The 25,859-nt window shown below is 50.1% G+C and overlaps 11 protein-coding genes across 11 annotated transcripts; 5 read left to right on the forward strand and 6 right to left on the reverse strand.

The window, feature by feature from the left end:
- Positions 1-2,106: 2,106 nt before the first annotated feature.
- Positions 2,107-3,593, forward strand: BDV27DRAFT_165161 (transmembrane amino acid transporter protein-domain-containing protein; the record flags this gene model as incomplete). Its single annotated transcript, XM_032073849.1, has 3 exons — positions 2,107-3,251; positions 3,369-3,483; positions 3,540-3,593. 3 exons carry the CDS (start codon positions 2,107-2,109, stop codon positions 3,591-3,593), a joined length of 1,314 nt encoding a protein of 437 aa, XP_031926994.1.
- Positions 3,594-4,172: 579 nt separating this feature from the next.
- Positions 4,173-6,664, forward strand: BDV27DRAFT_165162 (putative MFS peptide transporter; the record flags this gene model as incomplete). Its single annotated transcript, XM_032073850.1, has 5 exons — positions 4,173-4,205; positions 4,790-5,000; positions 5,054-5,189; positions 5,256-5,902; positions 5,955-6,664. The coding sequence occupies 5 exons, from the start codon at positions 4,173-4,175 to the stop codon at positions 6,662-6,664; spliced, it is 1,737 nt and encodes a 578-aa protein (XP_031926995.1).
- Positions 6,665-6,895: 231 nt separating this feature from the next.
- On the reverse strand, positions 6,896-7,813 carry BDV27DRAFT_129222 (resistance to Congo red protein). The gene is made up of 3 exons (XM_032067148.1): positions 7,731-7,813; positions 7,515-7,631; positions 6,896-7,453 (listed from the first exon to the last, which is right to left on the reverse strand). The coding sequence occupies exons 1-3, from the start codon at positions 7,739-7,741 to the stop codon at positions 7,150-7,152; spliced, it is 432 nt and encodes a 143-aa protein (XP_031926996.1). The 5' UTR covers positions 7,742-7,813; the 3' UTR covers positions 6,896-7,149.
- Positions 7,814-8,458: 645 nt separating this feature from the next.
- BDV27DRAFT_165163 (putative CP2 transcription factor) lies at positions 8,459-10,627 on the reverse strand (the record flags this gene model as incomplete). Its single annotated transcript, XM_032073851.1, has 3 exons — positions 8,459-10,226; positions 10,265-10,293; positions 10,353-10,627. The coding sequence occupies 3 exons, from the start codon at positions 10,625-10,627 to the stop codon at positions 8,767-8,769; spliced, it is 1,764 nt and encodes a 587-aa protein (XP_031926997.1). The 3' UTR covers positions 8,459-8,766.
- Positions 10,628-10,800: 173 nt separating this feature from the next.
- On the forward strand, positions 10,801-11,538 carry BDV27DRAFT_2554 (uncharacterized protein). The gene has a single exon (XM_032076139.1). The coding sequence runs from the start codon at positions 11,095-11,097 to the stop codon at positions 11,488-11,490; it is 396 nt and encodes a 131-aa protein (XP_031926998.1). The 5' UTR covers positions 10,801-11,094; the 3' UTR covers positions 11,491-11,538.
- A 1,281-nt stretch (positions 11,539-12,819) lies between these two features.
- Positions 12,820-14,024, forward strand: BDV27DRAFT_145697 (uncharacterized protein; the record flags this gene model as incomplete). The annotated part of the gene is made up of 4 exons (XM_032070444.1): positions 12,820-13,044; positions 13,191-13,576; positions 13,637-13,701; positions 13,753-14,024. The coding sequence occupies 4 exons, from the start codon at positions 12,820-12,822 to the stop codon at positions 14,022-14,024; spliced, it is 948 nt and encodes a 315-aa protein (XP_031926999.1).
- A 367-nt stretch (positions 14,025-14,391) lies between these two features.
- BDV27DRAFT_2592 (amidohydrolase family protein) lies at positions 14,392-15,646 on the reverse strand. Its single transcript, XM_032076148.1, has one exon. The coding sequence runs from the start codon at positions 15,422-15,424 to the stop codon at positions 14,459-14,461; it is 966 nt and encodes a 321-aa protein (XP_031927000.1). The 5' UTR covers positions 15,425-15,646; the 3' UTR covers positions 14,392-14,458.
- Positions 15,647-15,740: 94 nt separating this feature from the next.
- Positions 15,741-18,555, reverse strand: BDV27DRAFT_145699 (transcription factor domain-containing protein; the record flags this gene model as incomplete). Its single annotated transcript, XM_032070445.1, has 4 exons — positions 15,741-15,848; positions 15,917-16,195; positions 16,607-16,826; positions 16,958-18,555. The coding sequence occupies 4 exons, from the start codon at positions 18,553-18,555 to the stop codon at positions 15,741-15,743; spliced, it is 2,205 nt and encodes a 734-aa protein (XP_031927001.1).
- A 578-nt stretch (positions 18,556-19,133) lies between these two features.
- On the reverse strand, positions 19,134-20,515 carry BDV27DRAFT_2602 (NAD-dependent epimerase/dehydratase family protein). Its single transcript, XM_032076152.1, has 5 exons — positions 20,443-20,515; positions 20,207-20,391; positions 20,047-20,153; positions 19,397-19,989; positions 19,134-19,344 (listed from the first exon to the last, which is right to left on the reverse strand). The coding sequence occupies exons 1-5, from the start codon at positions 20,484-20,486 to the stop codon at positions 19,227-19,229; spliced, it is 1,047 nt and encodes a 348-aa protein (XP_031927002.1). The 5' UTR covers positions 20,487-20,515; the 3' UTR covers positions 19,134-19,226.
- A 1,259-nt stretch (positions 20,516-21,774) lies between these two features.
- Positions 21,775-23,493, forward strand: BDV27DRAFT_2611 (fatty acid desaturase). Its single transcript, XM_032076153.1, has 3 exons — positions 21,775-22,064; positions 22,125-22,981; positions 23,034-23,493. The coding sequence occupies exons 1-3, from the start codon at positions 21,974-21,976 to the stop codon at positions 23,364-23,366; spliced, it is 1,281 nt and encodes a 426-aa protein (XP_031927003.1). The 5' UTR covers positions 21,775-21,973; the 3' UTR covers positions 23,367-23,493.
- A 49-nt stretch (positions 23,494-23,542) lies between these two features.
- On the reverse strand, positions 23,543-24,888 carry BDV27DRAFT_145703 (uncharacterized protein; the record flags this gene model as incomplete). The annotated part of the gene is made up of 5 exons (XM_032070446.1): positions 23,543-23,931; positions 23,986-24,053; positions 24,118-24,259; positions 24,290-24,671; positions 24,730-24,888. The coding sequence occupies 5 exons, from the start codon at positions 24,886-24,888 to the stop codon at positions 23,543-23,545; spliced, it is 1,140 nt and encodes a 379-aa protein (XP_031927004.1).
- Positions 24,889-25,859: the final 971 nt, after the last annotated feature.

The raw sequence follows: 25,859 nt of genomic DNA on the forward strand, positions 1-25,859 counted from the left end.
CTGTGAGTCATCAAGGGTCTTGGTTGAGATAGGACGTGTATTTCGAGTAGCTCGGCCATGAATACGTGCTCTGAGTCGATAATAAGGAACGTCAAATTGACGCGCCAACGCAGAGACATTTGGTTTTTTTTGGCCTTGAGCAGCTGTACAGGCCTCTAGGATTCGTTTCTCAATATCAGAATAAGAATTAGGCATGGCGGTGGTAGATAAAATCTCTGAATAGCTTCAAATTTTGCGTTGAAGTGGGAATTTGCGTTGAGGTGAGGCAGACCAACACGCCGAATGGCGGGTGGGTCTGCTGATGTAAGAGACGGCTAGGTTTCTGTCGATAGCCGGAAATTGCAAACGCTGCAAACGTTTGCAACTGAATGGCACGTGCTCTGTTAGTTTTTGCCTCAGGCATAACTGAGCAGCTGTAGAGAGAAGCATAGCAGCGAGGACGCTGACTAGTTTAAGGGTACTAAAGCTATAAGTGCCACTACGTGAGCCTATATATCTATACTCATACAAATAGTACCCAACAAGCTTTAGTTAACAATACATTTCTGCAATTCATCCTATATTAGACGGTTGTTGTGGACGAAGGGGACATATGGACGGGAATTAGCATTGCCTCGAAAACCTCGGGATTCAGTGAGCGACTATGTCATTCATTACTATTATGTACAAGAAGCTCTGGTCAATCTTCACTATATGCTTTAACTCGGCCTCTACAGTGTCTGCACAAGAAATGAAAAAAGGTACATATCCACTTTCCCATTTTACCAGAGAACCGTCAAGCTGACTATCAAGCTCCTTTATGAGACATAACTTGGTTTCCAAATTATTTGTTTGCTCAAGCTGTTCTTTTCGACACTTTCCGCTTAGTCCACTTAGTGTAGAGAGTAGATTCTAGCTGTTGGAAGAACTACGTCGGATATGACAGTATGGATGCGTTCGCCACAAGGGACCCAACGAGTCCTCCAACAACCCTTTTTCCTACTATCGTTGCATGAACTAGACCTGACAGATAACATCTCGGACAAATTTACTCCGAAAACAGGTGAGGGGCTAGTCTGTGGGGCTGTTTCTTATCTGATCATTTGATTAGATTATCTCTGCCTTGCCAAGCTATCCCATTCCTTTTGGATAGTAGTGCATCATCCAGCCTTGATTGTGGAACAGCCAAAATACGAGGGCTGGGATGCTTTTACCTAATCCCGAGCTGTAACTAAGGCCGTAGTATGCCGCTGTTGCCGTGCGAAAAGACGGGAGACCAATCTAGGATTCTGCATCGGCTCCTTCATATGAAGCAGAGCCTATCCTTAGTAACCCGCAAAACGCCACCAGGGCATGTCAGGGCCGTGCCTTTTGACCCTACGATATCCTTCGCTAATTCAACCAATGCGTCTCCACCATGTATGCTACCGTAACCGAGGCCCCCGGTCGTAACGTATTACTATCAGTATCATGCCATGAAACAAAAAGCATACCTGGAGAAGAACACTGAATCCGCCTATGGTGCCCCCACTAACACTCCTGCGCTCCTTACCTCACAGTGTTACGATACAGTGAAAAACAGACGCATTGTGCTTAGCCGTCATTGTACGAGGATTGAAGAACTCGTGGTTCATTCATATACGGTAGAGTTTTCTTACCGAAGCAATATCAATTAGTGGAACAGTTACTGCATGATGAAGAATCTAATCACACTAACTTAGTCCCGACCCCGCACCAATGTAGGACTCGATGTCGCGTATAATAGCAGTAGCATTTGAAGACATGATTTGTACCATGGATCCAATTCACTGTCGTCGACATGGCATGATCTTCAATGTCGAGTTATTCTGGTAACCCTAATAGGTTCCTGTTTTACGTGACGCTTCCGCGAGGAGAACAAGCAAAGATAACGGCCGAGAAAAAAACAGCAAAACAGGGTGTCTATAAATTAAGTCTGCTTGTGAAGAGGGGCATGACTCCACTCTTTCCTAAACTTTTACATTTAAGCGTGGGTTTTCGGCAAATTCTCCTCACTTCCCTATAATTATATGGTCAGGGCCTTGCCATCTGTCAACATCAACCTACTTCTCCCTGCTAGTCGCAGTCACGTCTCTCATATTACGCCGAATGGACCATAGAACAATGAAATCGTCTGGGGCTGGCGCTGGCCAGAATGCTCGGAAAGACGACGCTATTATCACTCAGGTTAGCAGGGGTGTGATGGTCAGCAAGGCCTTCCTCGAGGAAGAGGGCCGCTCGGATGAGGAGAGACAATGTGTCATTAAAGGAGATGCACACTTCCATCGCCTCGGCTGGAAACGGCTGACCGTCGTTTCCATAGTCGAGGGCATTGCTCTTGGGAGCCTGGGCTTACCGTATGCATTCGCCACTCTTGGTATGGTGGCAGGGGTAATCATGACAATCGGTATCGGCTTTGTTGCAATGTATGCAAGCTACAACATTGGACAGGTGAAGCTCAAGTACCCAGAGATCGCTCATTATGCGGATGTCGGGCGGCTACTGCTGGGAAATATTGGGTCAAAGCTCTTTATAGCTAGTTTCGTTTGCCTGCTTATATTCGTCGTTGGATCGCACTGCTTGACCGGTGCCATCGCCTTTAAGACCATCACGCAAAGTGACGTGTGCTCGGTCGTTTTTAGCATCACGTCTGCTGCAATATTGCTAATACTTGCGATTCCACCGGCATTTGCAGACATCGCCATACTAGGCTACATTGACTTTGCCTCGATCATTCTAGCGATAGGGGTCACTATGATTGCCACTGGGATTCAAAATTCGAACGGTTCCGGTGGATTTGCTGTCGGCCTTGCTGTATGGTCTCCGTGGCCGAAGGAAGGCATTACTTTCACCGAGGCTATCGTATCTACCAACAGCATTGTATTTGCCTATTCCTTCGGTGGTTGTTTACCATCGTTCATGGAAGAAATGCACACACCGGAGGACTACGTCAAGACTCTCTGGTGGCTTGGGGCCATTCAAATCGTCATCTACACCCTGACAGGCTCGCTTATTTATGCATTCGTCGGGCAAGAGGTGCAGTCTCCTGCCCTACTGTCAGCGGGTCCTGTTATCTCAAGAGTCGTATTTGGTATCGCGCTTCCAGTGATCTTCATCTCGGGCTCGATCAACACCACGGTGGTCTGTCGGTATATCCACGGAAAGGTATATCGCAACTCAATTGTCCGGTACATCAACACCCCAAGAGGCTGGTTTACGTGGCTTGGACTTGTACTTTTCGTTACACTGCTCGCGTGGGTTATTGCTGAGGCTATCCCTGTCTTCTCTGAGCTACTGTCGATTATTTCATCGCTGTTCGTTTCGGGCCTATCTTTCTATCTCCCACCGGTCATATGGTATGTACTTCTGAGAGAGGGCGCATGGTATGAGAAGCGCAATTTGAAGACTGCTATGTACAATGGCGTGGTGTTCATTGTTGGGATGATCGTCTTTGGATGTGGCACGTACGCCAGTATTGCCGAGCTGGTGAGTCCCTCCCTTTTACATCAGCTACTTATGGTATGCTAATGCGAACTTGGTAGGTTCATAAGTTTGAGTCAAAGTCCATTAGCAAGCCTTTCACGTGTTCTGCCTGAAACCCGAGCAGAGAATATTAAAAGCGCTAAATGGATTGGCTATGGATATGTAAAGAAGTGATAGGACTGTTACTGTGTTTGCATAATATCGTCAGTGAGAACAGACAAGAATCCCTTGTGTAACATTTAGACTAAATCAACCCCAACAAGATATTGTTATTTAATGAGCACTCATCGTACCATGACTGGTGGAAGGGTAGTGCTGGCCGGGTGGATTCTCGAATGTTAGCCAAATCTAACAGCATCATTTGAAATCATAAGAATTCGATTGGCGGCCTCGTGAACCTGACCTCATGGCCGAGTAAGAACATCATGGTGGAGAAGTAATATGCAAGAATATTTCTCAATGGCTGCGGTGGGACAGAGTCGAGGGTCTGTTCTCTCCCCCCTCTCCGGCCCAGATAGGATCGAGTCGAGGTCAAAGAACACATGGAGTGGTAGCATTATACTAATATATGTCCACAATAAGAGCTAGTACCGATTTGAGCAAGCCGACTTGAGTGAAAACCAATGAGAGTTGTGTTTGGGTAACATAAAATGCCCGGTTGCTGGTAGTGAATGACGTGACGAAAGGCTAGAATGAGAATAACTGCCAGGACTAAAGTCATTAGGGTGGGTCAGACTGCCACTGATAAGCATCTAGCGTGCTGCTTGTTCATAAAGCCAAGTCTTTTCCGTTGCAGCACCAGGTACTACATTACTAGGGCCAGGAGATAAGACCCCCAAGGAGCCAATGCTACATTGTACGACATCGCAGCTAAGCATACGCCATCATGAATATCCAACCAGTCCTCTCCGTCTCCCCTAGGACTCCTGACCCCTAGTCTATCTCCCTTCGCCTAGCACTATCGCCGCCGGAAGTCCGCCCACCTGCCTCCCATTGTCTCACAATTCACGCACGAGCTAAGCCTGTAGGACCCATTATAAGGATGGTTGTATTCCACCTATTCGCCCCTTGTGGTATTCGAATCGCCAATCTCTGTCCCCACAGAGGAGAATTACCTGAGTAACTAGACTATTTTACCATGTGTATGTGTCGACCTACTCTCTAGTCATCTAGTGACTGATCACAGCCGTTGAACACAGCTCTCACAGGCGGACAAAATGTCGTCGACGATGCCATTGCCGCTCGGGGACCGAGCCAGGTCTTGGACTCGGTGGTCAATGAGCCTGCCGGCTACGACACCGAGAAACAGACTTACGAAGTAACGGCCACGGCAGCCAGTTCCGTGGACAGTGATGATTTTCCTGAGCCGACACCAGAAGAGCAAAGTACCCTCCGTAAAGTCGCGGGTAGCTTGCCGATCGTATCCTACTCGCTGTGTCTGGTTGAGTTTGCTGAACGAGCTTCCTACTTCGGTTCGCAGACTGTCTTCTCCAACTTCATTGAATTTCCTCTCCCGAAAGGTATGTTTGTCAATATCAAGACGTGAGTGAAGGAACTGGCTGACAGTAGTCAGGCGGGAATGGCGCCGGTGCTCCACCACGTGGGACGCAGGAGACTGCTGGAGGGTTGGGCATGGGCTTGCAGGCCAGTTCCGGATTGGTGCTGCTGTTTGCCTTTCTGGCTTATATACTTCCAATTCTGGGAGGATGGTACGATACCACTCTTCTCCCTCGCTTGCAATGGCTGTCGACTTTCCTCAGTGCTAATCCTCGTAGGTGGGCTGATGTTCATGTCGGCCGATATAAGGCTATTTGTGTTGGTGTCCTGATCTGTGGTATCGCACATTTGATCCAGATCTTTGGTGCCATTCCATCTGTCCTGCAGAAGGGCACGGCGCATTCGGCGCCCCCGTTCATCATCAGCCTGCTCATCCTGGCGCTTGGCGCTGGTATATTCAAGCCAAACATTGCACCGACCATCTTGGACCAGCACCGGAGCAAGCAGGCATATACCAAAGTGCTCAAATCCGGGGAGAAAGTGATCGTGGACCCCGAGCTGACCAGTAGCCGCACCATGCTAATCTTCTACGGGGTGGTCAACATCGGTGCCTTTTACATGCTGGCTACCACGTACGCAGAGAAGTACGTGGGCTACTGGCTGGCATTTCTGCTGGCGGGGATTATCTACTTCCTCTTGCCAGTGGTGCTGGCGTTGGTCTACAAGAAGACCTACAAGCAGCCCCCGAGTGGGACGTCCGATCTAAACCACGCGGTAAAGATTATCTCCATGGCGCTGCGGCGCAACAAGTTTCGAATCTGGCGCAGCAACTTCTTTGACGCAGCGCGACCGAGCATCTTGGCCGCGGAGGGCATCCAGGTGGAATGGACCGACAAGCTGGTAGATGATGTTCGTCGGACCTTGGGTATGTCGTCCTTCTCACTTACACTATACTATGCCCTACTAACCCTCCGCAGTCGCGACGGAAGTGTTCTTTTACTTCCCAATCTACAACATCAACGACGGCGGTATTGGCTCAGTTGCAAGTAACCAAGGTGCCTCGATGACGACGAACGGAGCTCCAAATGACCTGCTGAACAACTTCAACGCGCTAACCATCATTGTGATGACTCCCGTATTGAGCCACATCCTCTACCCCCTGCTATTGCGCTACAACATCAAGTTCGGGCGGATCAACCGAATCACCTTCGGCTTTGTCCTGGCCATGATCTCCGGGGTGATCGGTGCCATCGTCCAGTGGCGCGTGTACAAAACTTCGCCCTGCGGATATTACGCCTCGTCCTGCGATGCGGGCGTCAGTCCAATCCTGATCTGGTGGCAACTTCCAAATGTCATTCTGGGTGCCCTGTCAGAGCTGTTCTGCAACGTCACGGCCTATGAGCTGGCGTATGCGCGCGCTCCCCCTTCCATGCGCGGACTAGTCATGGCCATCTTCCTGTTCACCACTGCGCTGTCCAGCGCACTGGGTGAGGTGTTAATCCCCGTCACACAAGACCCTTATTTAATTTGGATTTGGGGCGCGCCCGCAGTGGCGTTGGCTATCCAGACCATATTATTTTGGTTCCGCTTCCGATCGCTGAATCATGACGAATTCATGATCGAGGAGAAGGATTATGCAGATACCACGCGCAGGACGGAGGGTAAACGGGGGGCCAAGGAGTTGTAAGGGGTTGAGCGGCTGCTAGGGGAGATCGTGTGATGACTTCTGCTCGGACTGAGTCTTCTTACAGTACAGCGTACTAGATCTCCATGGTATCATAGCCCGTCATTAGATCAGTCAAATATGGTAGAAGGAATATCTTCTACTCCGTATTATGAGAGTATTTGACTATTATGGTTTCTTTATTCGCAGATTCGGCATCAGTATATCACCGCGCAACCGCCTTTATACTCGTAGTATGAATGAGAAGTATTTCATTAATTTGTCAAGGAATAGGTATATGATATCCCATAAGTCCAACCAGACGCCAGAATTGTGGTAAACGTCTCTTCTTTATGAAAAAGAAAATTATCAAAGAAACGCCGAGTCCCTCAAATAGAAGCCACCCTAACTTGATTATCAAACTAAACCCAATGACACTTCGTCAAACCCGTTCGTAAGCACGTATTATGTCTATATTTGTCGTCCGGCAGCATCTCTACCGGTAGCCTCTACTTCGGATGACCCGGCGGTGGTCCCATGGGGGGTGAATATACGCCGTCTCGCGCATATGCGTTCGGTGGTTGCTGTAGCTCAGATCCGTACTGCTGCTGGCCGAAGTACCCCTGGTTTGGACCGTAGTTCTGTCCATATCCATGCTCGGCGGACGGTTGGTATCCCGGTGGCGCCGGTGGTGGGTGAGGTGGATATTGCTGTTGCTGCCATTGGCCTGGCGGAGGTTGCGTGCCTGGGATCCAGCCTGTGCCATAGATGGGTCGTTGGCCGTGGCGACGGCGTTTACGAGCTGAGAGACATCTACCAAAGATATACTGTCAGTAAAGCATGCCGAGAATGACGAAGATGAGATGCAACATACGCGTAAAAGAAGAAGGCTATAAGTGCTACTGCAATGATGATGGCCAGTAACACCCAACGACCCCAGTTATGCCAAGACGACCGACATCGATAGATGTTCCCCCACCTATCGCGGCAACTGGCAATGGTTAGTCAGAGATTCAGCCCAAATATGCAGGTGGTCGCCGATCAATACCATGACGTCGAAAGTTGGGAAGCGACTGGGAGAGTGACTTACTATGTGACCATGATGAATGAAGAGAAGAGCGCAAAAACTTAAAGATAGAGCGATTGAAGAGTGAGCGAATGCGCCAGAGAGGACAGAAAGTTTTCTTTTAGTTCTTTGGGCCAGGGCATGCGCGCCTGATATAACGAGATATGCCGAAATGAGCCACCGTTGGCAACCAGACCGGATCCGGATTAGTTACTGCCTGAGGTGACTGCCTAGGGTTGGCTGACGTCACGCGACGGTCACGTTCCAATCAGACGGTCAATTGGCTCTTGGCCCCAAGAGTCACCGGCTGAGGCGCAGCGGAATGATTAGGTTCTTGGGCTGTGCCGGAGAAAGACTGCCGTGGAAGAAGTCTGGATTCTGGAACGCCGCGGGTGGCTGACAGGGCGGAGTCTTTATGAGGTTGGCCCTTTGGATGTTGAACTCAGAATAAGTTTCTTAGGGCAGGAAATCAGGGATCTGCCCCATGCTCATCATGACAGGGTCACATGACCATTCTGCATCGCAGAACAGGCAGGGTTCATCCTTGGTACAGTTACTCGCATCGATGAAATCACCTCGACATCGCGACAATTTATTCCATCATCATGACCCACTTGTTTATGCAGGTGTCTCTCCACAGTTGACGCCTTACAGGGCGGCCCCAGATTCATTCATTTGGCGATCTTCTCTAGCGTCACGGACACACTAGTATATATATCGCAGAGCATATTTCTACGCTAGCCACAACAGCCAAGAAAACCACAGGAAACGTTGGAAATTCGTGAATTGTTGACTTATCTAAAGCGATCCAATCTGACGTATGACAGGACTCTCAAGGCAGATGATCTACGCTTCTCTGGAGGTTCATCGAGGAATCGCCGATCGACGATAATCCATTCGCCCATGCGAAGTCCTCGGAGCAAGATCTGCGGCGCGGTTGAAAAAACCGGTGCCAGCGACAGCATTGCTCAAAGAAGTGTACGGAGTGTCTTATGGTTCTCTTAGAAGGATACTGCCCGGTACACGATAAAGTTGACTGGCTCAAGGGCGCCCGTCATGGCTAATAGGTCAGTTGAACCTCGAACCTCGGCCGGCAACGCATATCACGGTTCACTGCGGGGATCTCTACGAAGCTCGCAATCATGTCTTGACCCTCTGGCATATGTTGGATGACATCGTCATCGACCATGATCGATAATTCCATTCGCTTGACATGGACCACGCGAACGATGCCTCTCGGGTCAACGTGAGCATGCTTGGCCAGCTGCAACATCAAATTGCGGACGGTCCGCTTGGCCAGGTACACCGCATGGTAGTAGGGACTCGAACGGTGACTCTTCTGGATTTGGATATAGAAACATGCCACTAAGAATCGGTTAGCTTTCCCATTGAGTGCAAGTCGCAATCGACAAATCTCACCGGGCGCCGGGTCTGCCGACATGGCCTGGCCCATCGTGATACTGGATGACCGTTGAGTGGGAGAACGGGACAGTCGGCCCTGCAAACCATCTTCAAATGGACCGTCGCGGTCGGCATCGCCACGAAATTCCGTTCCATCAGGCATATGGTTCCCCAACGTGATGCTAGCCAACTGATCAGGGTCGTCCTGCTCGTCCCCGGGTAGAGAGAACACGCTCACCGAGAGGGGGGACGAGAACAACCGCTGCAGATCGTACAACACCTTGTATAGGTCGCCCGGGGTCGACACGCTGGGGGAGCGACTCATCGATCGGGTCGGGTCATTCGGGGTGGTCCCGCGCGCGACATTCCTGCGTTTCTGCTTCTTACCTGGGGCACCCCCGTGGTAGTCCGCCCGGGCGATTTGTTTCTCGATTCGCTCAATCGACTTCTGGATGTGAGCGACATCGTTGGCCAGCTTCCTTTCGGCACCATGGTCCCGGAAAACTTTTACTCGGCAATAACAGATCTCCGACTCCGTTTCACCTGCCGGCGGGCCTTCCGGGGAAGAGATCCTCTCTGTCTTCGCGCATAATCGCACTGGGACTCCCTTGACCCCCTTGGATTGAGTGAAATCCGTGGAGAGAAAGTGGAATCGCACGAGAATCCGGCATTCCGACGGACGTGCCTCGCCCGAGCTCATCCATGAAACACAAAACTGGTTAAAGGACGCACTTTCTAGATGCCACGTCGGATCAGGCGTCTCTTGGCCACCTCCCTTCAGCGCCACCAATTCTATCGCACACGGGCTGCTGCCGCGTCGCTCAGCGTCACTCCCACCCCGCGCGTCGTGCCATAGCTGCCAGCAAGTGGCCGGATTGGATCGGTGGGTGGGCTCTTCGAACGCGATTCCGATTCGGGTCCGGTATTGGACTGGTTGGGCGGGCGCGACCGGCGGGCGGGAGTCGACAACCGTGATGGTGTAGGCCTGGGCTTTGTTCAGATAGGTCACCGGGATGTCGCGGGCATGGTCGAACATCGCGGTGGGCGCATGGAGAATGACATGGTAGCGGAATCTGCATGGTTCGCCCACGTTAGCATCCACCGATGACCGGGACCGAACTGGGATATAAGTACGGGATTTCTGGATGGGTGGAGACTCTCTCCGGGACATTCGACGCCAGCGATACTGAATGGTCCGTCGAGAGTTCCCGGACGGATGACACAAATGATTCTTTCCGACCGCACTCATCCGGCGCCACGTATTCCCCAGGATCATGGTCAAAATAGCGCGCGACGCCATGTGGCGCATCGAATGTCGGGGCGAATGGGTCCGCATTCGAGAAGACCCGGCTCGGGTCGAGCGAGGGAAACGCGGCGATATTGGCGGGTGGAGGGTCATCCTGGGAACGGGCCGTCTGGGCGCTGACCATTTGTGTCCAGCGGAAGGGCGAGCTGGTCAGGTTCCACTCCACGGTCGGGGTGTGCAAGTCCCCCGCCGGGCTATGCAGCACGGCGCACATTCGATCGGGCAGTGGTGTGTATAAGCCATGCGGCTGACTCGTGGGATTCACAAAACTGAGGGCATTCGAGCGCGTGGACGGTTGTTCGACCCAGGGCGCAGGCTCCAGGGCGCCTGGTTGGGCGTGAGTGACAAGGCCCTCCGGGGGGAGCGTCGGAGCGATCGAAAGCTCGGAAAAGACATGGGGAAAATCATTGCGAAATTCTCGAATGAGCTGCTCGTTCGGCTTCTGCGAAGTTTTCCTGAAGAAGTGCTGTTGAGCCGACGCCAGGGTGAATCTCGTTCGCGGTATGCGCGTATCAAATTACCTCTTGCCAAACATTTTTCCCGCTCCCTAGGGTGCCGTCACTCTCGTGACGTCGCGTCTGTCAGTGAGGGGGGTTAAGTAATCCATGGCGGTAGGGCACTGGGGTTGTCCTATTTTATACACAATAAGAATCTGCAGTTGGAACAAATGGTGCCCAGCTGATGGCACGTTTTGCTCCATCCACGCGGCATAAAAATGAAGGAGTTGGAGTTGGTGTTCGCTGTTGCTCACCATTGGGACGGAAGTCAGAGCCGGTGAATGGTCTGGATGCACCTTCCCGCCAATCAGCGCGAGGGCATGGGGTCTTGGTCACGGGTCTCTTGCTATCCCTGATCAACGACAAAAGCCCTGAAAGCAACTTCGACGGGCATCAGGAATTGCCCTATCTCTCCTCCAAGAGCACCAAAACAATTAGCAGGTCGGTCTCTGGTCTGCCTCTACCAATTCCATGTAGGGAGATCTCTCCAAGTTTATTCGGTATTCTCCGAGTTCCTTCCGTGTCATGTCAGTTAAGACCCTTTAAACCCTGCCAAGAACCAAATTTCCAAGCAATCTAGAATGACGTATCAATGACGTGACCCTTACCGTTGATCGTCCTATTCCTATTTTTTATTCGATTTTCACATATATTTTTTGTGGAGCTTTGTATGCTGAAGTCCGGAGTAGTTCCTGTCAAAACTCCCCCATGCCTCTGAATGTGGATGGCCAATAAAATATCCCAACTCGGTAAGGCTCCGGGGCCCATCGCACGTGACGTGGCTGGCAATTGGTTCAATCGAACTTTCTAATACATGCCAGAAATAGTATGGACGAGTACGTATTGTGTTAGTATTATTGTTGGATCTCCTAGATAATGCTCTGCATAATGAGTTTGTTTTTCAGACCCTCCTTTGCATTACCCAGCGTTTCATCCCCTTACATGTATGTACCTTTCAGTTCTACGTTCAAATTGATCATGCTGCGTTACCGTCCAATCTCAGATACAAAACTGTACACCTACCCAACCGGTTCACTTGAATGAAACATCGCAGACATTTCGGCCGCCATCCGAAGGAGGCACTAGAGTGATATCATTGTCTACATTGAGAAGGTCCCAAATGGAAGTTAAGTAGAACTCGACCCGCATGCCACGTTGCTTCATCGGGCCGCATTGGTGGAGGTGGAACCCTAATGGGGTCGGATCATGGCATCAGCAGCTCTGGCGCCATGCTGAACCAAAGACGGTTGGATTATATATCTGTGGATGAGGATGCGCATCCCTTGTGGCGTACCATTGTAAACCCCCTGAGAGAGAAAAGAGAGAGCGAGGACATACTATGAAGAGGTCCGTGCTAATATGCGAGTGACGTCGCAAATGGCCGAACTTTCCCTCGCCGATCAGTGAGTCCCAGTACGAACTTGGTTGATGACCGGCAAATTACAAATAGGATTGGAATCAAATCGCTGCCCAGCGTTTGTCCCGTAGATCTCCGTTTCCTAATTCGCAGAGTTTTTAAGTGATCCATTTTTGAGAAAACCCAAAGTACGAATCGGCTGGTGTCCTTAAGTTCTCTTGGCCTTTACATAACATTTCCATGGCGTAGCATCTCCCAAGTCCCTTGGAATCTACATTAATGCTTTGAGGTTGCAGTCTAGACTCGTCGCGGTTCCACGGCTCAGCGCGGAAGCAGCCCTGGTTGAGATGGATATGGTTCCCGGTAGAGGTAGACAGCAACCCCAGAGAGCCAACGTGTCGGGTCTTCTCGTTCAATAAAGTTTGCCTCCTCTCCGCAACCTTCAATCATTATATCAGCAAGGTTGCAGATCCTGATGAACCCCCTCAAACCCCAGCATTCGAAGGCTGTTCCATAGCCCGTCCGTACGTCCAGGTCTACTGTCACTGGACAATGGGAGACGGGAATAGCAATGCTATTATTATAGTCACCGCAGTGTCCCTAGGGGTATCACTGGTGGCGGTCTGTCTACGATGTTTTGTTCGGTTGAGAATCGTGCGCGCGTTCGGCTACGATGATGCACTGATTGTGACGGCGATGGTGTGTAGTCACGCATTCCTTTTCTCCAGATTTCGCACTGACAGCTATTCGAGGTTCTCAATGTGGGATTCGCCGTGTGTACTTTCCTCGGTGCCTCCTCCGGAATGGGGAAAACGATGGAATACCTTGCTGACCGACCGGACGACGTCCGTCGCGGATTCTTTGTCAGTGTTGTTGTTCTCCTGCGTTGCCACACTGTCTGTACTGACGGTTCTCGTGAATAGTTCTGGTGGCTGGGCGAGCTCATCTATATCATCACCGTGACGGTCGGTCGACTATCCATTGCTATCACCTTACTTCGCCTGACAATCGAGCGCATCCATACGTGGATTCTTTATGCAGTGATGGTGCTGTCCACGGCGGTGGGGATCGTCTTTCTTTTTGTCTCAATCTTCCAATGTCAGCCAGTCTCCTACTACTGGAATCTGCTATGGATGGAAGGCCATTGCCTGGCCATGGACGCGCGTCTCGGGATCGTATACATGTATAGCGGGGTGGTGGCGACCTGTGATTTCACCATGGGCATTCTCCCAGTGTTTCTCATCTGGCGGCTTCAAATGGATCTTCGTACGAAAGTCGCCGTAGCGGGGATTTTAGGAATTGCCTGCATGTTCGTTCTGGCACCGTACCTTGGCGTTATGTTGTACTTGATGCTGACTATTTTCTGTAGAGCCAGCGCTGCAGTCATCGTGCGCATCCCCTTTCTCAGTTCGGCAAAGAGTCCAGACTTTCTCCGTCAGTATTGTGTCGTCCTTGTATTTGCCTCACAACCCTAACCGCTGGCAGATGCAACCACACAAATCTCTATCTGGTCCAACATCGAAGCTGGCTTGGGCATCACCGCTGGCAGTCTTGCAACCGTCCGACCGATCATCCGTATGTGGTCCACGACGACTGCGGCCACTCCCAGCCAGCATAGTCTGTTCGCCACATATCCAATTACTGGCAAACGTCGCGGGACGGCCGATAGTCGAGATGATGCCAATAGTCATTCCACCTACGCCAGTCATACCACACAACCTCAATGGCCTCCACAGATGACTGATGCTTTTCCATAGGACGTTGTCGCTGGGCTATATTCAGGGTCGAGATTGTGTCTTACACAAGGTTTCACTTCTCTTCACACTGTTCCTTTCGCTATCGTACTTTCCTTTGTTGAAATATACCATATCGTGCCTTAAGAGATCTCTTCGTTTCTCGTTCTTCTTCACCAGCGGTTGAATATAACAAGATACAATTGTAATATAATATCAACTTTCTATTAGATTACATTTGGGCATAGACTATCTATGACAGCCCTAATTATCCCAGATGAACAGCTTCTTGTTGACCCTTTTCCATGGCAGGTGTACCAGTGTCCTGAAGACCAACTTTTTCGCCTGCTTCTAGATGGTCCAACCTACGTCGTAAAGGGAACTGGGTGATATAGAGCGACAGTGTCACGCATTAACAACCGCATTATAGCTAAAAGACGTGAGATAATAAGAGAAATTCACATATTAATTGCCTTGACCTTTAGTAATGCTTCTGCATTCTGATATGCAAATAGCTCCAGATCTCTCCCCGTGATCAAGCCACTCTTCTCAATCTCCTCGAAAAACCGCAATCCTTTCTCATTCGGTGAAAACGGGTAGTCAACGCTATACAACACATGGTCAATGGAAGTCGTTTGCAGGAGACAAGCCAGCGGCGTCAACGAAAACATGCCACTGGTCGTGATCCAGATATTGTTCCGCCAAACCTCCCTAAAGCTTCTTTCTCTGCCCCATCGGTCCGAGATAGCAAACACGCGGTCTAACTGAAAAGGTAGCAGCTCGCCCATGTGCCCAATCACAATTTTTAGTTTAGGGAAACGATCAAAGAGACCGCAGGCAAATAACCTGAGGATATGATGTCCCGTCTCGGCGTGCCAGGCCCAGCCGAATGCGCTCAGCGCCAGCGCCACGGAGTCATTGTAATTCCCTTTATAATGCTCCATCATGGAGTCGGATGCAAACGTAGGGTGGATATAGATCGGAACGTCCAGTTCCTGCGCTTTCTCGAATATTGGCCAAAAACGTTCATCGTCGTAGAATTGTCCGTCCAGGTGATTATCCACCAGGGCTCCAACGAAGCCCAGTTCCGTTACACAGCGCTCGAGTTCGGCCATGGCAGCAGCTGGCTCGCTCATCGGGAGCATGGCGAATCCTGCTAGTCGAGTGGGATTCCTAGCAATGGCAGATGCCAGGTCGTTGTTTACTTCTGAGCAGAGAGGGGGCGATAAATTCCCCGGACCGTGGGAAATGACTTGAAGGGACACATTTCCTTTATCAAGGTCCTGGATACGTTCCTCCCCGAGGGACTCCAACTTGGACAGTATAGCAGGTGGGAAGTTTGCATAATGTGCGCGGGCTTCTGCGCTTGCTTCACGCACTTTGGGCGAGGCGTAATGCTCTTCGAGGGTAATGAAAGGAGGCATGACTGTAGGGATATCGACTGGCGCAAGCTTTGTATCGCTGACTAGTCTCGGAAACGGTAGTGGATGGGGATGGTTGAGTTCTTATATCCATTATCTTTAACTCCGAGGCCGAGCCATAAATCCGGCGTACGTGAGAAAGGAAAGTGATATGACGCGTCAATTTATAATCTGTATATTTAGGTTGTAATCTGAGTTTAGTTCCTGCGCTAAATATCACGGTGCTAACTCGAGCAATGCGCCTGGTGGATCGGTTGACGCTTTCTCAACTACTCGTCGTCTTTCAACAGCCGAGTGCCCGCAACTTAGAATGGCGCTATCAGGCAAATTGATCCAGCTTCGTACCCGTTGTCCACTGAATTGCAGCTCGGACGACCTGAGAAACAATATCTACCTCCTCGCTGTTTCGTGGCGCGTATACCATGATCTGTGAGGGAGCTACGTTAGCATCGATCCTTGCCGTAACAGATCGATGTCGGATATCGCCAGGCTTACCCATCCGAGAGGAACCATTGATGGGACCGCAAATCGCAGACCCCAGGCGGCTTCATTCACAGTGCGGGCATCGGCCGGGGAGAGCAACACATGCAGGGAGTTGTCAGCCGGGTGAGCATGCGCGATCTCATGGCCAACCGCCGCTGCTTCAGGATTGCATGTCGGCAGTTCCGACCGTGCATAAATGGCATCAGCAGTACCGCCCTCCGTTTTTGACAAGTCTAGACGGATTAACTGAGGATATTGGGAGTGGAAATTGTTCATCAGGTTGAATAATGCCTAGGCGCGGCGTTAGAAATGCGGTGAGGCGGGATCTTTGAACGTACTTGTCTGGCTTGTGGCTCAATGGGCTCTGGACATTGCCGTTGGGGAAGGGTTCTTGAGAGTGCGTACTTAATGTTAGGACATATTGCTATACGGCATTGCTTTTCTCACCTCGGCTTCAGTGATGGAGGCCCCTTTGCTCTTTTAGGCAGTTTGGATGGAAGTAACCGGGGTCCAGTTTGTGGCATGGCCGACGGATCTTGCAGATCATCGCCGCACAGATAGCTGAAGGCTCTTACAACACGGAGTCGGTTGACTTTGAGCCATCCGCGAATAGTGGGTGGTGTGCCACCGGTTCCTAGAGTGAGCGTTAGGTCAAGCACAAGCCATAAACGGATCATAGACTGTTATCTCACCAAAGTTCACCCAATCCCGATAGTCATGAACGGCCCACGAAAATATCCCTAGCGAGAAACTACCGGCGATCACAGGCCAGAGGTTTCGCCGTAAGTCTTGAGGGATGCTTACCCTGTAGAGGGATTGCAGTCCAGGACGGTGGAGAAGGTCAGACATGGCGAGTGTAATCTTAATGATATGGCAAGTTTGTTGTTGTAAATTGGATATTCCTATCCAGTCTGATATAATCCTGCCAACCAGACGGATCGATAACATTCCCAAATTGCGATAGAATTGATGCCCTCAAGAGTGATAGAGAGACATATCTCTTGAGTGCATGGCTATACTAGGCTCAATGCATCGCTCAACGGGACCACATACCATTCCCAGTCATTGTGCTGAGATGATTGCCGTCGAGACGATCCGGTGGCTAAGTCATAGTCTCGCGACTGCCAAACAGTTTCAATAATGGAGCGGACACGCGCCACACTGGTGACCGTGGATTGGGCCATCGTGGCCAATGCCCTCAGGACCAAAGCTCGTCCACAGACCAGCTCCCCAGTGACCGGATCTTGCCAATTATCCCCATCCGCAGGATCGAGCGCGACAGCAGCTACAAAAATCGGCCATGTTGCATTGATGATGAGGTTCTCTTTCAGCAACGTGGATAACTGCTGGATGATCCTGCGGACGAGACTGCGAACGATTGGGGTAGATGGCTCCGCGTTGTACAACGCGCAGTGTAGATAGACCGTGCATGCTAGCCGCTTGAGATCAGCAACCGCCTGGAGGGCGCGGTCTTCTGGATCAGCTAAGACTTGTACGAGGCTTCCCAATCTTCTGTTCAAGGCAGCAGCCCTCATGCTAAAGTCCACCTCTTGAGCCAAGTCGGTGTCCATCTTGGGGCGGATCCGACTGAGATCCAGGATGGAAAAGAGGATAGAAACCAGCTCAGGACTACATCCCATCCATGAGTTGATGGCACGGTCAGTTTGATCCCAGAAAGAAGGGCCAAACAAATCTGCCTTGGCACACGCAGTGCGGCCCATGACATCCTGGAAAGCGAAGAATAGTTCTGCAAAGGCCGTCACTGGACATTGCATTTCGTTGGACAGGTTTCTTCTCCGAAGCCGAATAATATCCTTCGCGCCTTGGAGATGGACGACCCATCCTTTGTCGCACTGGTCGACTATGTCGTATAGACTCAACATCATCATCAGGACCAGGACTTCGGGATCCGGGGAGATGGTATAGGAGGGGTCCGCCGCAATCTTGCGGCGCAATTCTCCCAGAACTTTGGACTTTAATCGCACTGCGGTGCTCGTATGCGCTGGGTTAGACTGGGACCAGTAGCACGCGGCCAGTGCTTGAAGCGCTAGGAGCCCGTTCGCCGAGCCGTTCAAGCAAAATGGTAGGATCACGGACGTGAAAGGGGAAGCAATCTTCAAACTTGACGTTGTCCGAGGGCAGACTTGATCGATGAAATACTCAACCATGATCGCGTGCTTCTGTGCTTGTGGGTAGGGAAATACAGGTGGCGAGTACCACAAAGGGGCCTGCTCTGACACTCCGACCCTGTCGCGTTTCGGACCAATCACGCTAATCTCCATGGATGATGGATGCCCAGGGGCTCTTTTCTCGTCGTAAAGCCACTGTAGTGTTGAGATATCCTGATTGACAAAGCTCCACGGATACACCGTGCTATTGGGATGCCAATTCTGTTCCCTAGTTGATACCACATGCGGTCTCTTCTTCGACTGCGTTTCTTTCCCCCAGACTCCTTCCCGTCCGAATGCTAACCCACGGCTATGGTAGTCCGACCTCCATTTGAGAGTCAACTTCTCCCTGGTGCATTGCCAGCCTTTCTGCCAGCATCGCGTGCAGGAGGGTTCTTTTCCGTCGCACTTGACCCTACTCTGTCGACAGTTGGCGCACCCATTGCGGGTTCGGGTCTTTGGCGCATGATCCAGTTGAGACATGTCGCAGTGCAAGAATTGTATCAAGAGAGTGTCAGAGCATGGGAGCTGTGTGTACTTCGTGTTTGTTGCTCAACCTGCTTCGTTGCGTGGAGATGTTGGTGTTCGATTAATAATCCAACCTCCATAGTTACGGGAGGCAATTGCACGTTTTGCAAATTCCACCGCGGAGACTTTAAGTTTCATATCATTGGTTGAGGTAACCCCGCATTGGTATGTTACGGTTTTTCGTTTTCCATATTCAACCAAAAAAAAAATCAAAAAAATACCATGTTACAATATTTTATAGAGTGACGAGTCTACCATACTAATAGAACATTTTGATTATAGTTGATATACACATCGATACGGAAACATACTTATCATAACGGAAACCAGTGAAGCAATTCAAAATCCACTCCTAAATCTGTTTTGGTTATATACATCCTTGTTAGAATATAAATCATCTTCCTATTTCTAAACCGATTATGCCACTTTGGACTTTCTGATCATTCCCCAGCCAGGCCATTATGCCTCTACTAGGAAAAGACAAAGGACAGCCAGATCCAGTATGCAGGGTGTGACGAGTCCAAATAATCATTATATTAGCTAAGAGTGAAGAAAGCCGGATAGACAGGCATTCTGAGCTATCAATTCCCTGGGTTCTGATTTGAAAAGAGTATACAGATTATTCCTTAAACAACAGTCTTGGCAATCGCTTCAAAGTCCTCCTTGAATGCGCCCTGCCAGTCCGCCTCTGTCTTCTGTGGTTGCCATCCCAATGCTCTGCTCTGTGTAGCTTTCGACCGAGCACTAAGATAGGGTTAGTACCAATGATAAATGGTAGCGGGTGAAGAAGACTTACTTCGATGCAAAGCCCAGCTCGCGCACTTGCGCACTGCCATTTGCGGCCCAGGCTGCTGCCTCTGGGAGTGACACACGACGAACTTCGTCCGTCGCCAGCAAGCCCAACTCTAAACCCGCGGCGGCAATGCCACGAGACACATCCATCCAGGTATGGCGACCCGTCTCTGCAAACAACAGTCCTTTAGCTCCGTACGGCACATCTTCTCCCTTCAACACCTTCGTCAGGACCAACTCGAACAGGGTCACTAGATCGGCGATGTGGACATGATCCCATTCGGCTTGTCCATCCCCGATGACCACAGCGTGTCCGTAGTGCAAGGCACGGCGGATGAGTGCGGGAATTTGGATCGAGAGCCGGTTGATAGGGCCCGTGCCAATGCCGAAGATTGTTGGGGCCATGATGATCGTCGTCTTGACGGAAAGATCAATACCAGTGCGGAAGACGGCCAGGTCGGTAGTGCGCTGTTTATAGGCCTCGTGAGCCTCGCGACTCTGTTGATACGCATATACATCGTCGGTATCGTGCAGCTCCCGGGATTCAAGGTAGACTTTGCTGACTGGACGGTCAGCAATGCTGGACGTTCCGGAGGTCTAACAATCTGTCAGCGGTTTGGCGTCCATCAACTTGTTGTGCATCTCCTCACTCACATGGATAAGATGGGCTTTCCGGCCTGTCTTGGTCTCTCGATCATGGAGGCCATTGATCATGGCGATAGCGGATTCAGTGTGGAAAGCAGAAGCGGTGTTGATAATGACTAGAATATGATTAGGGAACTGTCTTTGCCTGGGGTCCTTTCCCAATGCTTACTATCATAATCACTCGCGAGCTTCCGAATAAATTCCGTCTCATCTAAGCTTTTGAAGACAATGACTCCAACACCAAGGTTTTCAAACTCCGAAATCCTCTCCGGCCCGCGAATGAGGACGTCGATCTGTGCCTTCTGTACCTCAATGGTACTACTGGCCTTAAGTGTAGTTAGGACCGAGCCACCACTGTGTCTCATTAGCCCTTTTCTTCAGAGATCTATGACAGGGCATACTCACATGTAGCCTGTAGCCCCGGTTAGAAGAATACGAGTTTGAGCCATTGCGTTTTGTAAATGTGATGATCCCGAGCACGCCAAGGATTGGTTGATTATTGGTGAATTAATTACATTTTTGAAAGGGTTCAAGGACAGCATTTTATATCATTGTCTCATGCACTCAAGAGTTGAGTAATTCCAATCCTCTGTTTGCTCAACCACGCCTCAGACCAGCATTTGTCAGCCTGATGTGTAGTATATTGTGTCATTTTTACCCTGGATAGAACGTCGATTCTACGATGGAAACATGTCTTGTACAAGGGAAAATAGGAAGTGTATCCCATTGGTAAACAACCATTCTTCGAGAGAGTGGAGAAACTACTCTGATGTCGGAGGGATCGAGTGGCTTCACCAACAGATGGACAAAGTTTCTGGCCGGCTCGACCTTCCCGTCAGCTCAACGGAATTCGATAGGATGGACTGGACCCGCTATATGCGATATTGTCACCTTACAATTTATTCTATCCACACTTTTGCAAATACGAGATCTGCGATTTAAGCTTACAGACCAATGGAGACTTTTCTCTACCAGTATAATTCTGGATCGAGTCAAAAAGTGAGAAAATCCGCCAAGCCCTCAGCAACGTGCCTTGTGGGTCTCGCTCAAAACGGTTGCAGAACATCGGAGAGATTTAAATCAGTCAAGCCTTGGCCACGGCATGCCGTCGCTCGGAGGAAAATCAATCCGCCCAGGAAGAAGATCTTAAGACTCACCGGTATACGAATGGATGGACAAAGGCTTTCAGTTATTACCAAGGAGGAGATCATAGCCAGATGCATCGTTTAGGGTATGGATGTCCCCCTGTGAGCGGGAAGGTGCATGCGAAAACACTCATTGCGACAAAATACACAGTATTATGTAGGGCTGAGATTAAACAAATAGGAGTATTTGCCAAGATATCTAGATTCTGGATCACCCCATCAGAGAAGTAGGCTATGGTTGCACTGCGAGGGAAGAGATATACACAGCAAACTATCCTTTCTTCCGTGCAGCCGTTTCCGGCCGTGACATTCCAGGGAGCGGAACAGACTCATTCTTTTTATAGCATCGTATGTTTCCCTCCATGCAATCACTTGACTTTTTTTGTTCACAAAGACCCTCTCTGCCAGACGAGAATAGACAAGGCCCCTGAGAATTATGGAGATTATGGAGATTACGGAGCCGTTAGGGTTCCGTCATGATTGGTTCGTATAGAAAACAAGCACAGACCACAAAAAAAGGGGGCTCCTATTTTTTTTATTTTTTTTTCTTTTTCTTTTCTGATTGCCCACATATATCGGGCCTCGGATGGAAGTAAAAGAAGGCTCAGTTACACCAAAGTGGAAAGGTAAAAACACAGATCGAAAAAAGTGTATCTGGAGGGGCAAAAAAAAAAAGGAGTGCAAAAGGGAAAGAAAAATAATGACGTCAGCTGACTCGCTGATCCGAAAAAATTAGCAGTTCAAGCAAGTAAAAAGAAGAACGTTTCTCTTGCCCCGGTCACATCGTTGCCATGGATCTCGACCCTAATTTGACGATTAGCGATGTGCTAGTCCTGAAAAACCTGCTGGGCGATATTAAAACATGGAGGAGCGAGGGGCAAGGTAAGTGCACCTTCTCCCCAATTCTCCAGTGAGATACGGATTCTAAAAGCCGACTGGTAGATCATGAAGCCGTGATACGAAGTAGGACGTCTCACGATGAAGAGACGGTCAGAAAACTGCAGGCATTGAATGACCCCCATCATTCGGACTTTGAGCCCAGCGTTGTGTTCACATGGGACCTGAGGGATCTTCGCCTTTATCCTTGGCTAGACAGGTGGATCCTGCAGCCCTACATAGGTCTTGCAAAGCAAATTGTTCGGCATGAGACCGACGTGGTGATGCTCTCTCATATCCTACTCTACTTCACTACCTCCGTCCCTAGCGCAATCCTTTTATATTATAGATTCAGCTGGATACATGGGATCCTGCATTGGCTCATGCAAAGCTACTATACGGGGACATACACCCTGTTGATGCACCAGCATATTCATATGGGGGGAGTACTGAAGCCGAAATACCGCTGGTTCGACATGACATTCCCTTATATCACGGATCGCCTGATGGGCCATACCTGGAACAGCTACTACTATCACCATGTCAAGCATCACCACGTGGAGGGCAATGGACCCGACGACCTCTCTTCTACCATCCGGTATCAACGCGATGACCTATTCGACTTTCTGTGCTACTTTGGCCGGTTCTTGGTTGGTGTTTGGTTCGAGCTACCACGCTACTTTTTCCGCAAGGGTAACTTTCCCTGCGCATTCAAGGCAGGGACATGGGAGATTCTCAGTCTTGCATCAATGTATTGGGCCTGGAAATACCTCGGCTGGAAACCAACGCTCTTTTGCTTTGTTCTTCCATTTTTGCAACTGCGCTTGGGGCTGATGGTAGGAAACTGGGGACAGCACGCCTTTGTGGACGAGGTGGATCCGAACTCTGACTTCCGCTCGAGCATTACATTGATAGATGTTGCAGTAAGTAAGCACCGTAGGACTGAGATGCCGCGATGTAAACTAAGATGAGCAGAGTAACCGGTTCTGCTACAACGATGGCTACCATACTTCCCATCACCTGAATCCTCGCCGCCACTGGAGGGACCATCCCGTGGCCTTCCTGCAACAGAAGGACCGATATACCACCGAGAATGCACTGGTGTTTCGCGACATTGACTACATCATGATCACCGTGAGACTATTGCGGAAGGACTATCATCATCTCGCCAAATGTCTAGTCCCATTGGGGGACCAGATCGGGATGGAGCAAGACGAAATTGCGCAAATGCTGCGCACTAAGACTCGGCGATTCACGGAAGATGAGATCGAACGCAAATTCCCCCGAAGGACCCAGAGTCATCACTAAATGGCTGGCTCATTTTGGTAATAGAGTTGTTCTTTGGGAGGGAAGAGGTATCGAGTGCGTTGCCAAGTTTTCAATTCAGTCGCTTAATACCATCTTACGGGTTATCCGACCATAGCCATAACACATTTGGTAGTCTATCCGCTTGCCAATCGCAATATAATACATAGAGAGATATCTTAACGATGTGACCCTGAGCGCAAAATATCCATCCTATCTGCCACTTGGTCGTTCTCCTCTGGGCCCTGGTCATATGTCACAATGATCTCTTGCGTCTGCTTGATCCCTGAGCTACCCAGAATACTTTTGGCACTATTATCGTCTTGTCGGTCGGGAAGAATGATAGTATCCCCACAGTAGTAAGGATCACGTTGGTGAGATCCGGACAGACCCCGGCGATTCCGGCTTTTCTTTGCGGAGCTGCTGTAGGCATAGGAAGACGGCTCGTCACTGCGATTGTAGGAGGAACTCATCCGGACAAACAGCACGCGAAGGGAAGGAATCGAGGCGGCGAAGATGGTCAGGCCCGTTTCAGCCGAGGCCCATATGAGAATCTCTGAGCAAGCGTCTACGGCCGCGTTAGCACATAAACGAAAGAGGAAGCAGGAAGGAGAAGACGTACAGGTGTAATCGGCAACGTTGGACACGTTGGTTAGCTTCGTGGTCTTGATGAAGGCCGTCGCTGCCGCACTGGAACATTGCCATGTCAGGATATCACATGGTCACAGTTTGAGATGCATGGGAGCCCACTTACAAGATACCTAAGCTCATTGCGATCGCAATGCCTAGCTTCTCGCGTCGCCGCATCTGGAGCTTCCAAATCACCAACCATGGGAGCAAAGCCAAGATGAAATCCATACATCCGGAATAGGCTAAGAAACATGTCAGCGGTCTTCCTCTCGCGTGAATCAGTTGCTATATAGTACCTCCGGCAGTAAGAGCGATCGTTTGAAAGATATGGGTAGGCCAACAGTCCGCCGTCGGCATGAGTTCGGAATCCCAGAGTGCCGCGGCGGGCTTGCACTGGAGCAGGTAGCAAATGGCGCATAGCCACATGATGACATTCATAGAGACGATGATAAACCACAGGATCGCTTTCTGCCAGGTGCGCGTCACGATGCGCAACAGGGTGATGGCGAAGGACGTCTTACTGAGCACACAGCTGATGATGCATATAATCATGCCAATATATATTAACTTCAGCGCTCCCGGCGTTTGACTAGGGTCATCAATATCGCCAACATGTTTACCGATTACGCCCATCTGAACGCCCCGGGTGGTGAGCGCTGTGTATACGAGGAGCAGCACCTGTCAGTTGATAATCAGCTATTCAGCAGCGTCAAACCGGAGGGGTAGGGCCACGGACTAGGGCCAGACAGATCACCATGTCATCCCATCCGAATCCTCTATTCAACATCACCTTGCAATACATCCGGAGGGCGACAATAAGAGCCGGGATTAAGACCAGGATCCAGCACACAGCCAGGATGGTTGGGCCCTGGTCGTCAATCGGCTTAGATGACATGGCTCGTCAGCGACTTGGAGTACAAGGAAGCATGCAGAGGACGTCGAGAAAGCTTCTAACCGGCAGAGCGTCGGGTAGAAGCTATCAAGTGTGCCTGGACGTCCAGGGCTACAAATACCAGGATAGATGTATGTAGTAGAAGTTGGATCGCCGCCCCCGGAGCTTTGCCTCCTGAGGAGTCACAAAATAGAGAAACGAATATGTTTAGGCTAAGACTCTGTAGCGCCGAACAAGGCACTTTCGTACCTTTTCCTTCCTTTTTTTTTTTTTTTTTTTTGCCCCCATCCTTTCCCTTGCTTTTTTCTTGTTATGTAACATGGGTTGATCCTTTAGGCTTACGTATTTATGAATATGAATAACGGTGAAGATTGGCATGACCAAGAGTCGACGGAACCAGGGCCTGCCTACTCAAGTCGGAACTACTGTCAACCGCTGCTTATTAGTGGCAAGGATAGAGTAGCATTGGGGGCCTAAAATTCCCATCTTGACAATTCGATATTGCTCCATACAATGATCTACTGTGTGCGCACACACACTGCAGGGGTGATAACCACAAGGGGTAACATTTCCTGAACAACCGAGTCATGTAGCGAGCCCTAAATGTACCTATGACATTACCAATAAAAAGAAATGAGCCAATCCGTATGGTTAGCGAACGTTAGCCAAGTGGATATCGCATGGATCAGCATCCGTCCAGAGCGTTCCGACAGCGGGTCGGACCTTTAGTCTTCTCTTTAGCACGCCGACTAGAGTATGTGGTCGAGTAGAGCTTGCGCAGAAGTACCGCCAAGCCAGCTAACTAACTCCTCCGTTTTCACTATTCTCACTCATGACACAGTCGGCACCGTTAGCGCAGGATGTCATACTCGATAACAGGGACTAGGGCTTAGAGGATTCTCTGTCAAATTAATTTCTGTTGGTCCTATACTCGCCAATGGTAATTGTCCGTCAAGAGCCCCGGTACATCGAAT

The sequence above is a fragment of the Aspergillus caelatus genome (genome assembly GCF_009193585.1).
Source record: "Aspergillus caelatus strain CBS 763.97 unplaced genomic scaffold BDV27scaffold_101, whole genome shotgun sequence".
NCBI lineage: Eukaryota > Fungi > Ascomycota > Eurotiomycetes > Eurotiales > Aspergillaceae > Aspergillus > Aspergillus caelatus.

What these genes read in the sequence shown, in the direction of transcription:
- BDV27DRAFT_129222 (XM_032067148.1), bottom strand. An exon ending in ATAGCCTTCTTCTTTTACGC is followed by an intron (nt 7,454 to 7,514) that starts GTATGTTGCATC and finishes TATCTTTGGTAG; the next exon opens with ATGTCTCTCAGCTCGTAAAC.
- BDV27DRAFT_2554 (XM_032076139.1), top strand. Translation starts at nt 11,095, where the DNA reads ATGGCACGTTTTGCTCCATCCACGCGGCATAAAAATGAAGGAGTTGGA.
- BDV27DRAFT_2592 (XM_032076148.1), bottom strand. Translation starts at nt 15,424, where the DNA reads ATGCCTCCTTTCATTACCCTCGAAGAGCATTACGCCTCGCCCAAAGTG.
- BDV27DRAFT_2602 (XM_032076152.1), bottom strand. Translation starts at nt 20,486, where the DNA reads ATGGCTCAAACTCGTATTCTTCTAACCGGGGCTACAGGCTACAT. An exon ending in ACCGGGGCTACAGGCTACAT is followed by an intron (nt 20,392 to 20,442) that starts GTGAGTATGCCC and finishes AATGAGACACAG; the next exon opens with TGGTGGCTCGGTCCTAACTA. An exon ending in GCTCGCGAGTGATTATGATA is followed by an intron (nt 20,154 to 20,206) that starts GTAAGCATTGGG and finishes ATCATATTCTAG; the next exon opens with TCATTATCAACACCGCTTCT.
- BDV27DRAFT_2611 (XM_032076153.1), top strand. Translation starts at nt 21,974, where the DNA reads ATGGATCTCGACCCTAATTTGACGATTAGCGATGTGCTAGTCCTGAAA. An exon ending in ATGGAGGAGCGAGGGGCAAG is followed by an intron (nt 22,065 to 22,124) that starts GTAAGTGCACCT and finishes GCCGACTGGTAG; the next exon opens with ATCATGAAGCCGTGATACGA. An exon ending in TTACATTGATAGATGTTGCA is followed by an intron (nt 22,982 to 23,033) that starts GTAAGTAAGCAC and finishes TAAGATGAGCAG; the next exon opens with AGTAACCGGTTCTGCTACAA.